We start from the raw sequence: 13,180 nt of genomic DNA, 5'->3' as shown, positions 1-13,180 counted from the left end.
GCGGGTCGGTGGTGGTGGCGGTTCGGGGGTGGATTACGTTATGCCGGAGATTTAGTTTCTTAATTTACTTGTACATTCAATTTTCTTCGAGGTTCTTTCTTGAGCTTATATGAAAAGTCAATTTTGGGTCTAATCTGCTGTTCTAATGGATTTTGATTGTTCTCATATCGAAGCACCTATCTAAGTAGGTAGGTATGGCTCCGTTGCAAGAGACGGGATAAGCGAATGCATATACTTTATCTATACCCGCGGATATCTAGCGGATATATATTTATATATCTATTTACCTAGTAAATTGACAATGCTACCTGTGTAACAGCTAAACACCTAAAATTCCGCTTGTATCAAATGACAGTGTTAGATTTTGTATTTAACTATTCCTTATGTGGTTACGAGTAACTCGCACACATAAAAAGCTTTATACCTTTTTGTTGCGGATAATAGACAGCAGACGTAGTGGAGACACTAAAGAGGAGCCAACCTAGCCTCAATGACTCACGTCATGAACCACCTTTACGGTGACATATCTCAAAGAATAATCTTAAAGAGGATATGATAACCAGCGCTGACTCGAATCATAGAAGTGCCTGAAAGGGAGAAAAATCTCTGTAGTCGCAGTCCCCGGTATCAACGATGACAACAACGAAAGGAAAGACCACTCCTGAAAAGGCGAAAAACAACCAAACAATCCCAGAATTTATCACTCAGAACAAAACACCAAATGAAAAACTAATCCCGGCCCTAGAGAAGCTTCTCCCAAGCTCTCTACCTGTTTTGCGCCGTATTCAGTATGATTGCGCACATCCGAGGGAAACTGCTCATTACGTCGTCAGCGCGAATCTGATTTCGGGAAATGGAGAAAAAGTCGATGAGCCATGGATTGCAGCTTATGTGGATCTATTTGCTGGCAGAGAGACTCAGGCATGGGTATATTCCAGTCTTGAGGCTGAGGTTTTGCCAGCGGATGACGATGATGATGGCGAGAAGAATATATCCGACTTTTCAGCCGTTAGTCAAAATAGGCTGAACATTGCGAGGGAGCAGTTTTGGAATCTCTTGCAGTTCATTCACCGCAACTTGATGCCTGCATATCTCTCTCATCTATCGGAGGTGGACGACAAACTCAATCGAAGAGAGGAAGAAGGCAATAATGTCGAGCCTAAGGTCAAAGTGATCGCAAAACACAAGGCCCCCGCTATACTTCTAGGGTCTCTACATACGGGGCTGATGAAATTACTTCTCGCAAATGACAACGACTCCTACACCAGTGCTAATTTCAAATCTGGATTGAAGGTTCATCGCTACGACACTTCGCCATATGTGAAATACATCTTCCCTTCGAAGGTCTTCCAAACTAGTGATGGACAGAGTAACGCTCTTCCACAGGGTTATTACTTTGGGAGAAATGGACTGCTGCCGGAACATGTTGAGCTGGTGAAGTCTCGCACACATATTCCACGGGAACGAAAGACGTTACTTAATATGCCTAGTGTTGTCATTTACTACAATGGCTCTTCTTCCTTCTCCTCGGCAACAGAATCACCACCGTCAGCCTCGCCTATTGCCTGGGGATTCCTCGCCTTTGATGGATCTCTGGCAACGTTACATGTTGAGCCCGAACATCGTGGCAAGGGCCTGGCAATCGCATTATCCAAGGAGGTTATGCGAAGAGGAATGGCGACGGGGTTCTATGGCTCACCGGAGGCAGCGGATTTGAGCTACGCGCATGCCGACGTCGCGGAGAGTAATGCGGCAAGTAGAAGGGTTATGGAAAAACTGGGAGGGCGCGGTTGGAGGTGGTCTATCACCTGGGCTGTTGTGGAAGTGCTGGATTCGTAGATATCTATTATTCATTATTATAGGAATAAAAATTTCTCATTCTTTTCCCTATGTTTGGTTTCGCCGTACTTTGCAGATTGCTACTTGTATGTTAAACGTATGTTAAATTGAAATTTGTAGCACGGTACAATAACAAGCATCATTGGTCTAGTGGTAGAATTCGTCGTTGCCATCGACGAGGCCCGTGTTCGATTCACGGATGATGCACTCATTTGATTTCCTTTTTTTCCCCTCCTTTCTAGTAATTTTTTTTTGTCATTTTTCATACACAGAGATCCTGATAACGCTAGTGATATGAAGTTGTTAATTAAATCTCTGTTTGTATTCTGAAAATAACTAGTCACCCACACCCTTATATAACTTAGTTAACTGCTAATTTGCTACTATAGTATGATAAGTACATCTATGTTACACATGTATATTTATGCCACACTTTATGGCTAGACCTTTTAGACCCGAAGAAGAATTAACAACCAGCCCAAATATCTTAAACTAAGCATTCAGATTCAACGGTGACGTGCATGAAAAGGAATTCAGTTCGGGATTCTCGAACGCCTCGATCAAGCCTGAAGTTAAGTATCAAGTCAGCTATATGGTCACTGAAAAGAATAGAGGAGATAAACCTTACCTTCGATAGCCGAATACATTCCTAAGCCACACATGGCCAGCGACGCGAGAAAGTAAATGACATGCCAGATGTTGATGCTAATCTGGAGGATACCACCGCTGAAAAACCCTCGTATCCATCGTCGGACAGTCGAAGTTTCGCGGACGACCTGGCCCGTGGCAGCATTGAAACCCTCGCCGCTTTCGGTGCGAATGGCGTTCCTTTGGATATCATAACCCAGGGCAAAGAGTGGAGGGAACGTGTACGTCAAGTTCAGCAGCATGGAAGCGGAAATGACACTGACGAAACCGAAATAGTCGGGAATAGCTGCTGCAATGACAAATGCGACGATCCACCAGACAGGCACTAATGCGGCGTAGATGATCTTGCCAGGCTTGGAAGTAATCGGAGGAGCTTTGAAAAAGTCTAGCAGGATGTTGTTATAGAATACCTTGATTCCAATGTTGCCGTATAGGGCGGCGGCAATAAATGCGGCAATAAGAGATAGCATATTGCCTACGGTTTGCCAGCCATAGATACTGACGCCCTGGTAGCTAGGATTGAAGCTGTATTGGCCCTGGTAGTGGTAGACAAAGCAACCGTAGATGAGGTAAACACTGTAGATGAAGAATTGCGCTCCCCACATGGCCTTGATAAAGTCTCGTGGACGTTTCATCTCTGCCATAAATTCCACAAACAGCTGGACACCTGCATACGCCAGCACCGCAGATAGAAGACCGTTGATGGAACCAACCAGCGAGTTGGGTGGCAGACCGTTGTAGTGGATAATTGCAGGATAAACACCGTCGGCATTTGGCGTGATGGTATCGGCGCTCACTGCACTGCCGGCCGATCCCAGGGTTGCAATCGCATAGTTCGGAGGAGAATGTGCTATGACACCCATAGTTATGAAGATAACCAGCAAATTTAGGGCCACGGAAAGGATGGCTACCCAGCCAAAAGACCGCAGAGTTCGGACTTGGGTCACGAAGAAGCCGACGATGACAAAGAGAACAGGGCACACGGCATAGCAAAGTCGGAATTTGGACACCTGGGAAATGTTTTCACCGTACTGAATGGTGACTTGGCCCAGTAGTAAGAGCAGTCCGATAGCTTGACAGGCGTTCGTAATGTATCGGGCAGTTCTGCCCCATGTTCTGAATGCGAGATCGCCGTAATTCCTTGCTGGAAACTCGTAGCTGTCGACTCCAAGGAAGACGTTCCAGACTAGATAGCCGGAGTATCCAGCCAGGAAGCCGAAGACAGTGTACAAGGCGATACCTATGGATTCCCCATTGTTAAAACATTTATCTTATTGTGAGGGTTCATATTCGACGGGCGATATTTACCTGGTCCCCAACCCAACGTGCCGATCGCGAATGCGGAGCCATATGGGCCGAGAACGTCCGTGGTGATGAGATAGAAGCCTTTGATGGATGTTTAGTTAGGAGATTTTGCAATAGAAACAACATCCGGCTAGTTTATGCTTACATGCTCCAGTGCCGGCGGTTCTGAGAAGACGACTAGCATTTTCCCACTCCTCGTCGGTTATTTCAAGACCATGGGGCAGATCTGCGGTGCCTTTCTCGCTCGGATCGGTATTCTGAGGCGAGTCCGGCGGAGCAGCCAGAGCGCCAGAGGTATCAACGTGCTTTTTCCGCGCGAAGAATTCGCGCCAAATGAGCTTAGGCGCCTCATACGATAGCTCCTTCTCTCTAGTTATCTTCGCGTAGTGGTGATACTCTTCGAAACAGATCGACGCATCGTGCGGAGGGCGATATTGGGGCTTGATGTACGTGCTCACGGCCTGCGCCTCCTCGGGCTGGTTGCCAGCAGGCTCCATGGTTGATACTTGATGCTGATGTGGTGCTCGGAGAAAGATGGAAGGGAGGAATTGGGCATGAAATGTTTATATGCTATTCAAATTTTCCGAGAACATGCGACTAGGGCTGAGGTGTCCGACGCTCTGATTGGTTGGCAGTGCTATCAATTGCTCAATAATCATGATGCTACATACTACGTTGACTAGTCCCCATCGGGTGCATGGCCTGCCTGTTTTGTTTAGTCGATGGAGCATCGCATGCTGCTAATCGTTCAGCATAACCCGCCCTTGCCTTGCCATAGGCCTGCTTGAGCCCATTTCCACTGTATGCTATCTGGAAGGATGGGCTATCTTATCTTCGGTTTCCTTCTAGGCTACTATGCAGCTGACAAGCCGGCATTAATTTGATAATAGTTTGGTTTCAGCTTTCAAGTAAGTAGCCCAGCAGGTACTCTAACTCCGAAGTCCGGAATGAGCGGTGAAGATCCAATTCCTATTAGGGCTAAGACCAAGTGCGAAGCATTTTCTGTTGTCTGATGAAGACTTTTCTTTTATTATCTCTGGACTGCAAACCTTCCAAGATTGGAAACCAAAATTTTATTTTGTTACCCCAGAAATCCCAGAATCTGCTTGCCCCACGTTTTGCCTGTTTGGTAAAATTTCCCGCCAATCAGAGAGTCTCCGGCTAATTAGAGACTCGCATTCAAGCCTTAAATTTCAGGCCATCAGCTTGTATAGAGTCCATGCACCATTGCAAGCCTGCAAAATATCATCAAATCTGTAGTATATGTAGATGATTATCACTAGATAATAAATTTTAGGACAACCATATCCCATTCCTTACAGTTGGACCAAGTTGACGCTGGGCAATATTAGCAGCCTGTATGACACCCCACGGGGAAGCTCTAACTATATGACTTGGCTTGGTGGATATAACCCCGCATGCACGGTGATATTAGCCTTGAAAGTTCCCACTATAAAGCTTGTGATTCTCCAAGTAATCGCTGTAGTCAGTATTTGCATAATTTTCTTGGGACACACAATCCAGCAAGCACTATGGGAGTTCCTTGGGTGAGCAACACTAGCCGCCCATCACGACAAGGACTGATCAAATAACCAGACAATCTATCTCTATGGCATTGCGCCCTGCACAGGCGGGCTGGCGTTTGGCTATGTATGTCTTATTCCATAAGCGTAGCCATATACTTATTTGTATAGGACACCGGTTCCATGAGCGGCATTCTAGTCATGCCTCAATTTCTCTCGTACATGAATTACCCTAGCAACTTCTTACAAGGTGGCATCACGGCTTCTATCCAGAGCGGCGCATTTGCAGGTTCACTTCTTACCGGGGCATTTCTTGCTGATAGACTAGGCCGGAAAAGAACGTTGTTGATTGGATCTGCTGTTTTCACTATAGGAATCATCATCTCGACTACCGCCAATAATGTCACGGCCTTGGTGGCTGGCAGAGTAATCAATGGCGTGGGGAATGGGTGTCTGGCAATGATGGTGCCAAACTACCAGAGTGAAATCTCGCCTCGGGAGTGAGTCGGCCAACTATCACTACCTTCTATATCCCTTAAGCTAACTGACAGACAGAATCCGTGGACGTATAATTTCCGTCCAGCAGTGTTTCATCAACTTTGGCATTCTGATTGCCTTTTGGATTCAGTACGGCACTAGTCATATGGATGGCCAGGCTGCTTGGCGGCTCCCCATCGGCCTACAGATGATTCCAACAATTGTGTTGCATATTACGATGTACTTCATGCCTGAATCTCCGCGTTGGCTTGTTCAGCAGGATCGACAGCAAGAGGCATTGCATGTGTTGGCACGACTACACTCCAAAGGAGATATTGATGATCCCTATGTGCGTGCGGAACTGGCTGAAATCATTGCTAAGATACAATGGGAGAAAAGCAATCCTCCAACGACCTATGTCTCGATGCTTTTTGGCGCAGAGGCACGACGTACCTGGTTAGCCATTGGGGTGGTGAGTATCCAACCACGTAAGAAATTTTATCATTCCTCGTGCATCTAATGCTTTGTGTATAGCAATTCTGGCAGCAAGTCACCGGTATAAACGTGTATGTGATTAAATACCTTTTCAGTCTTCTCAGCCTAAACACTAATATTGCATTAGTATTATGTACTACGCAGTCTTTCTCTTCCAGCAGGCTGGACTCGGCGCAACTTCAGCTTCACTTCTTGCCAACGGACTTCAGGGTGTTATTTTAAACATCTTCACCTTACCAAACATGTATTACATGGACACCTGGGGCCGAAGACGACCAATGATAATTGGCGGGGTTGGCATGGGTATAGCGATGATGCTGATAGCAGTTATTATGAAGACGAAAGGTCAGACAACTAAACCGAGGGTCGATAAGATGTGGGTTCTAACAAATAGTTCATATCATTAACAGGAGATCCGGTTTATGATCCACTGACCAAAAAGACAAATTTCAATTTCGCCGATTACAATGCATCTAATGCTACGGTTGCATTCGTGTATATATATGTCATGGTCTTTGCTTTGACGTGGGCATGCATAGCATGGGTCTATCCGGCTGAGTTATTTTCACTCAAAATGCGAGGACGAGGTACTTCGCTTTCGTCGGCGACGAATTGGTTTGTTGTACGTGAAATCCTACTACATCTTTCTGCCTACGGAATGATATGCAACTTGCGTAATGCCATGGCACCCGCTTACTATGTGATGTTTTAGAACTTCTGGTTTGGGTTGTATATACCCACAGCCATGGAGAAGATTTCGTAAGTATCCGTATTCTTTCAGTGGGCCATCAGACAACGCTGATAACCAAGCAGATGGAAGCTTTATCTCATTTTCATGGCTCTATGCTATCTGATGGCAGTTGTAGTGTTTTTATTCTATCCCGTGAGCTCTTCTAACCCCGAATTCTCAGCGCGCACACATTGCAACTCCCCGATTAACACTCATAACAACTAGGAATCGGCCGGCAAAACACTCGAAGAAATGGATTTCTTATTTACCAAAGACCGCACACCGTGGGTAATTTTCGATCGGTCAGCGACCAAAGTCGGTGCTATCTTTGAGCGCGATATGGCTCATGGCGAAGCACTCACTGCCTTTGAATCTGGCAGAGGGGTGAAATTGGAGGATGTTGAGCATGGGGAGCACGTGGAAAATGCTACTGTTGAGACTGTCGCTTTGCCTTGATCACCTTTGTGAGTAAATTGCCTGCTAGGGCGACGGAGATGAAGATGATAGCACTACGTATATGTCTCTTTCCTAAAGTAGTAATAAGCCCTAAAATCAAAGTGCAGGGGCGATAGTGGGCCCACCAGATTTACTTTGTTTTGACATGACTTAACGGACCCTTTCTTCTCTTTCGCCTGTGAGAATGAATGAATAACTTTAATATGAAATAACCGTCTAGTATTTAAGCCTCTTGGCAATCATGGCTTCATCAGCTCTAGAGCCAGCCCCATAGGATGTGAGTATGCTACACCGGCTATGCCTCAGCAAGATACCTCCATTTCTTGTATATGTTGCGCGGTTTGAGGGTATGATTCAAACGGCGCTTGGTGGTTTTGCTTATTCGAGGGATCGTGCTCGAGGATGTATCACGGTACGTCGGTTTTGGCAAGCATGGTTGGTTCTGTTTGATGCTACAACAACGGTTGGATGGGTGTGAGTCGAGGCGACGATGTGACAGGATGGGAGGGCTGTTTGGAAGAGGAGGTTATGATTATGCATACCGTATGTATACAGCGACAAGATCAGAAGTGAAGGATTTCAATTTATTTCATTACCATATTGTAGCTATTCCAACCAAAAGTAATCGACATTAATTAAGTTCACACGGGACAAGACTTCAACAAATGTGACAAAGGAGTATGCATGTATACTGACTAAATTAATTGATTGCTGGTAGATAGAAATGGCAGATAAAAGGTAAGGGGAATAGATGGATATGAACTTGAAGCAAAGTACCCTTCAATAAGGAAGATAAACAGAAAATGATGAACAGTAAGAGCGAAAACCAAACAAAGCTAAACAAAACAAACGCGCCATGTCGTGCTTCAACCTCGTGGTGTTACTCATGTGACCGTCATTATCATGTCATATCATATCGTGTCGTATGGAAATTAGTGATTGTCTCCCAAACAATGAGTGATGCGAGGGAAGTTTTTGGAATGGAATCGTAAAATAAAAAGAGAGAGATAGATGAATATGTCGTGGAAGAAGAGCGAATTAGTTGTAGACGCTGACACCACCGCCACCCGTAGCACCCCATCGGAGACGCTTGAGACTCCCCTTCACCGCATCTCTGCCGCATTCATTCGATGCTTTCACGCTTGCGAACCGATCAGTCATACTTCCACCGACAGTTGAATCCAATCCCACTTCTGTTCGTCCAACCTCGCGCCCGAGGGCATACCCAGCTGAAAAACTGATAGCCGAGAATAATACTACTACGCCAGCGCTAATCACCCATGTCATAAGTGTTGGGCTAACAGGCACTAGAGAACTAGCCACGCTGTTTTGACGGGATTTCTTCGAAAATGATGATGCATGAGATGCCCCACGGTCTTTGGTCGCTCTCTGCTTACCCTTTGAAGGTGCTGAAGAAGAAGAAGAAGCTGTGGAACGAGCTGTTTTAGACTGCTGGTGAATGTCCATTGGCTCTGCACGAGGAGTACCGGTATTTATTCGCGTTTGGCGACTGCTGTCGTCGATGCCTTCGCCCATAGCAACTGACTCGGGTACAAGACGAAATGAGGATGCAGGTGCAACCTGGGGACCTGTGGGAGCTGGTGGGCTATCATTCTTTGGTGCACCACGAACTGCTGTACCAAGAGATAGGAGAGTTGACAAACTAGCACGGAGCGCTGCATCGTGGTCTGCCTGATAACTGGGAGAGATCATATTGTATGGTACATGCTGCGTGCGGCTACGCTGACGAGTGTTTCGCACGGTTGAACTCGAGCTGTGCCGTATGGCAGTTGCTTGGCTGCTATTGGACACGAGGCTAGGAGTCGGAGCTGGGCCGTTGTACGACCTCGATCGCGAATACTGTGGTGCATGGGAAAAGGCATTAGGTTGAGGAATAAACGGTGATGAGCTCAATCGCGGGCCTAATGCCGTCGACCGGTCATCATCATCATCGGCATCCTCTTCCTCCCCGGACGATGTGATCTCTGACATGGAGCCGTGGCGCAAAAGCAAAGCATCTCCTTGCGATTGTGTCGTGACATCTTCGTTGGAACCACTGAGGACTTTATCCGACTCACTGTCGCTTTCCTCATACTCATCCTGGCTGCTACCGCCGGCTACGCTCGACTCGTGCGAGGAATCGCTGACAGGGACTGACCGCAATAGATTCTGTTTTGCTCGTTTGCGCTTACTCCGGAGTTGTGAGACCCGTGGTTCTGATCGCTCGACGCGGAGACCTGTAGTGATGATGTCGTCGGTGGTAGCCGCCGACGATAGGGAGGACGTGGACGGCTGTGAAGATACTTCGATCCAGGAGTCTATATAATATCGAAGTGAGTATAAATCCAAAGGGTTGATTGGTGGTATATCTGCAGATGAGGACGATGTGCTGGGATATGATTCTTCCATCTTGAGTAGCATGCAGTCGTGAGGAATGTATACGCGTAATAAAGGCTTGCACCAAAGAATACAAGAAAAGGAACAACAAGCGATCAGGATGCGAGAGGCAAAGGACGAGGAAAACTATAATCACCTTCAGATCGTATGGCGCCTCCAGCAGACCGGTGTCGTGACCCTAAGCGACTGTCTCGCGACGTCTGAAGCCCACCCCGTGCTCCGTACAGGACTCCGGGGTCGTGACTGAAGCCGTCATGCTGGCGAGACTGCATGTTTTAATGCTATGGGAGAAACCAAATAGATAGGGAAATAGAGAGACAAAATGGAAGAGAAGTGTGGGAATTATATTTGGGGGGATCGTGCCGTTGTAATGTGCAGCGTTGAAGGATGCCGATGTACATGTATGCGCCTGATCGGTGGGGCAGCGACGGCGGAGCGGTGTCCAAAGCCAACGTTATCTTATCGGCGCACGAGGGACCCGCCGGATTGGATCGTTCTTTATTGCCGCTGTGAGAATAGCAATATGCTGGCGAAAATAACCTTGAAACTCAGTTGCTGGGAGAGAAGACACCACGTATGTGTGTGTGAGAGAGAGAGAGAGAGAGAGAGAGAGAGAGAGAGAGAGAGGAGAAGAGAGGCAGAAAGAGAGAGCACCACCCGCTGACTGCCTGGCCCACCTGACCGCCGGAGAGGAAACGGCGTGACGATCTCCGCAGGTCACGTTTTCTTCAACAGTCAACGTTGCTACAGCCTTCCTTCTTGTTTAGGTATCGGTATCGGAACATCGATAGAAGATATAAGGTCATTGAATTAAGCAGACTCAACTCCGTGAAATGACAAAATTACTATAGAAGCGAGAAAAAAGACTTTTCAGTAGGCAACGGACAACCATACTGCAGCAACAAAAATCCCACAAATCCAGAGGCAATCATCCAGTGTGCATGGAAAAACGTCGTTTGATACACATAAAACTCAACTTACCGTTCACAGTAATTTACAAATATCTCTAATCGAATGTAACCTTCTTGCCAGAGAAGTCGCCGAATCCACCACGGTTGGTGGTGTTGGCGCCGGTAGCACCACCGCGGCCACGACCGCCAAAGCCGCCACGACCACCGCGACCACCACGGCCACCAAAACCACCGCGATCACCACCGCGGCCACCACCACGGCCACCAAAGCCGCCGCGGCCACCGCGACCACCGTCTCCCTGGGCACGAGGGGTGCTGAAGTCCAGGCGGATAGAACGTCCACCGATCTCAGTGCCTTGAAGATCGGTCAAGGCCTGGCGGGCCTCGTCAACAGATGAGAACTCGACGTAGCCATAGCCCTTGGGACGGCCTGATTCGGGATCAGTGGGCAGGCGAATGCCGCGGATATCTCCCTGTTCCTGGAACACTTCACGGACAGCGTTCTCGTCAACACCAAATGAAAGGTTGCCAACGAAGAGGGTGTTGCTCTCAGGGCTGGTCTGGTCGCCAAATGAGCGGGCACGGTTCTGAGCCTTCTCTCTCGGAGCTTGGTTGTTGTTATCGCGGGGTTTGGCGTAGTCAAGGTTGATGGTACGGCCATCGATCTCGGCGTCTTTCTTGCCCTCGTAAGCGGCCTTAGCGCCGGCAGCGTCGGCGAACTCAACATAGCCGAATCTGGATACCGTTAGCAAGTGTTGCGCAAAATATACAACTGTCAATGAGCTTACCCTCGAGAACGTCCAGTGTCCCGTTCAGTCATGATGCGAACACCCGCAAGTTCACCGAACTCCTCGAATTCACGGCGAAGCCACTCCTCATCAACGTTCCAGGAAAGGTTGCCGACAAAGAGGTTAGGAGAGTTGTCGTCGTCGGTCTTTGCCTTTTTAGCAGTGGCGGCAGGTTCCTCCTCGGCCTTGCGCTTCTTAGGAGCCTCCTTGCTCTCGTCGCTTTCCTCCTCGGATTCGTCAGAAGAATCGTCAGAGTCAGACTCGGAATCGGAGCTCTCAGATTCCTTCTTGGCATCGGTTTTCTAAAAGAAAATTGTTAAGACTTCCAAGACCGAAGGATCATGTCAGATGCAAATATGAACGAACCTCGGCAGCCTTAGCAGGAGCCTTCTCCTCCTCACTTTCAGAAGAGTCCGATTCCTCAGATTCTTCGGATTCCTCGTCTTTAGCTGCCGCCTTTGGTTTGGCATCCTCAGACTCGGATTCGGATTCGGATTCGGATTCCGACTCAGACTCGGATTCAGAGTCGGAGGATTCTTCCTTCTTAGCAGCAGCCTTGGTGGCCTTAGCAGGCTTCTTGGCCGGCTTCTCCTCCTCGCTCTCGCTCTCGCTCTCACTCTCGCTGGAAGAGGAGGCATTCTTCATCTCCTCATCAGAGTCGGACTCAGACTCGGAATCGGAGCTGGGTGTAGGTTCCTTCTTCTTAGGAGCAGACTTCTTCTCCTTCTCCTTCAGCTTACGAGCAATCTCCTTGCTCTTAGCCTTGGGAGACTGCGAAGACTTGGTGACACCAGCATCCTTAACCTTGGACAAAACCTTGTCGGTAGGCTTGGCGGCCTTGGTAGAAGACTTTGACTTGGACATTTTTGTTTTACCTGAGAGAAAACCATTTGTCAGAGGCTAGGAAATCGGAGGACAAGGGAAGGGTACCACATACTGATTTGATCTTTGTTTGATCAATATGCTTTTCTGAACGTGCGGCAACTTTGCACAAAATCCCACAATATCAGATTGTAATAATCTGACAAAAACCCACAGATTAGAATCACAAGCCCACGGATAAGAAGCAACAAAATCCCGGCTTCAGAACCGGTCAACACTCAAGTAAAAAGCCCACAAGCACAAGTATTGTAGCCCTCAGAACCCACAATGTCTAAGCCCACAGAGACGGACGAGGAAAAAATGCAAATCCTCTTTGTATGATAAGCCCACAAGAATGGATGAAGCCCACACAAAGTAATGCAAAAAAACCAACAGCCCACAGCCCTCAGTGAATACAGCCCGCAGAGTGATCTGGTTTACTATGTTGCGTTAGGAATAAGATGAAAAAATTACCTTGATTATAGAGAAAAGGAGTAGATCCAATTCCAAAGATTTTCAATAAGAGGATAAAGAAAGGATGGGGATTGGGGAAAAAAGAGGAAGATATGAGGAGAGTAGAAAAAAAGAAAATTTCCAGACGGCTGGAAGATAAGTTGCTAGGGAAATCTTTTCACACCGCCCGATAACGCCTCACCGCCCGACGCTAGTCCGCCTATGGGTCGGTGGAATTTCGTCCAATCATATACGCGGCTGTGATGTCGCACGTGACTCTTAAGCTTGCAATTGTAC

The 13,180-nt window shown here is 47.5% G+C and overlaps 5 protein-coding genes across 5 annotated transcripts, besides 2 other annotated features; 2 read left to right on the top strand and 3 right to left on the bottom strand.

Moving 5' to 3' along the window:
- Nucleotides 1–41: part of a repeat region (Identified by RepeatMasker using a combination of RepBase library and repeat library created with RepeatScout) that runs on past the window's edge.
- A 592-nt stretch (nt 42–633) lies between these two features.
- UA08_06773 (hypothetical protein) lies at nt 634–1,839 on the top strand (the record flags this gene model as incomplete). Its single annotated transcript, XM_020269087.1, has 1 exon — nt 634–1,839. One exon carries the CDS (start codon nt 634–636, stop codon nt 1,837–1,839), a length of 1,206 nt encoding a protein of 401 aa, XP_020118328.1.
- A 492-nt stretch (nt 1,840–2,331) lies between these two features.
- UA08_06772 (hypothetical protein) lies at nt 2,332–4,289 on the bottom strand (the record flags this gene model as incomplete). The annotated part of the gene is made up of 4 exons (XM_020269085.1): nt 2,332–2,405; nt 2,468–3,727; nt 3,796–3,873; nt 3,938–4,289. The coding sequence occupies 4 exons, from the start codon at nt 4,287–4,289 to the stop codon at nt 2,332–2,334; spliced, it is 1,764 nt and encodes a 587-aa protein (XP_020118365.1).
- A 1,035-nt stretch (nt 4,290–5,324) lies between these two features.
- UA08_06771 (hypothetical protein) lies at nt 5,325–7,473 on the top strand (the record flags this gene model as incomplete). The annotated part of the gene is made up of 10 exons (XM_020269084.1): nt 5,325–5,339; nt 5,389–5,442; nt 5,487–5,815; nt 5,871–6,264; nt 6,327–6,358; nt 6,415–6,632; nt 6,698–6,909; nt 7,000–7,046; nt 7,101–7,170; nt 7,243–7,473. 10 exons carry the CDS (start codon nt 5,325–5,327, stop codon nt 7,471–7,473), a joined length of 1,602 nt encoding a protein of 533 aa, XP_020118369.1.
- Nucleotides 7,474–8,511: 1,038 nt separating this feature from the next.
- UA08_06770 (hypothetical protein) lies at nt 8,512–9,882 on the bottom strand (the record flags this gene model as incomplete). The annotated part of the gene is made up of 1 exon (XM_020269083.1): nt 8,512–9,882. The coding sequence occupies one exon, from the start codon at nt 9,880–9,882 to the stop codon at nt 8,512–8,514; it is 1,371 nt and encodes a 456-aa protein (XP_020118322.1).
- Nucleotides 9,883–10,876: 994 nt separating this feature from the next.
- Nucleotides 10,877–12,433, bottom strand: UA08_06769 (hypothetical protein; the record flags this gene model as incomplete). The annotated part of the gene is made up of 4 exons (XM_020269082.1): nt 10,877–11,516; nt 11,570–11,871; nt 11,936–11,997; nt 12,187–12,433. 4 exons carry the CDS (start codon nt 12,431–12,433, stop codon nt 10,877–10,879), a joined length of 1,251 nt encoding a protein of 416 aa, XP_020118323.1.
- Nucleotides 12,041–12,094: a repeat region (Identified by RepeatMasker using a combination of RepBase library and repeat library created with RepeatScout).
- Nucleotides 12,434–13,180: the final 747 nt, after the last annotated feature.

This window comes from Talaromyces atroroseus (genome assembly GCF_001907595.1).
Source record: "Talaromyces atroroseus strain IBT 11181 chromosome Unknown scaffold_9, whole genome shotgun sequence".
Lineage (NCBI taxonomy): Eukaryota > Fungi > Ascomycota > Eurotiomycetes > Eurotiales > Trichocomaceae > Talaromyces > Talaromyces atroroseus.
Note: the sequence above shows the minus strand (reverse complement) of the source record. Positions and strands in the feature narration are given on the sequence as shown.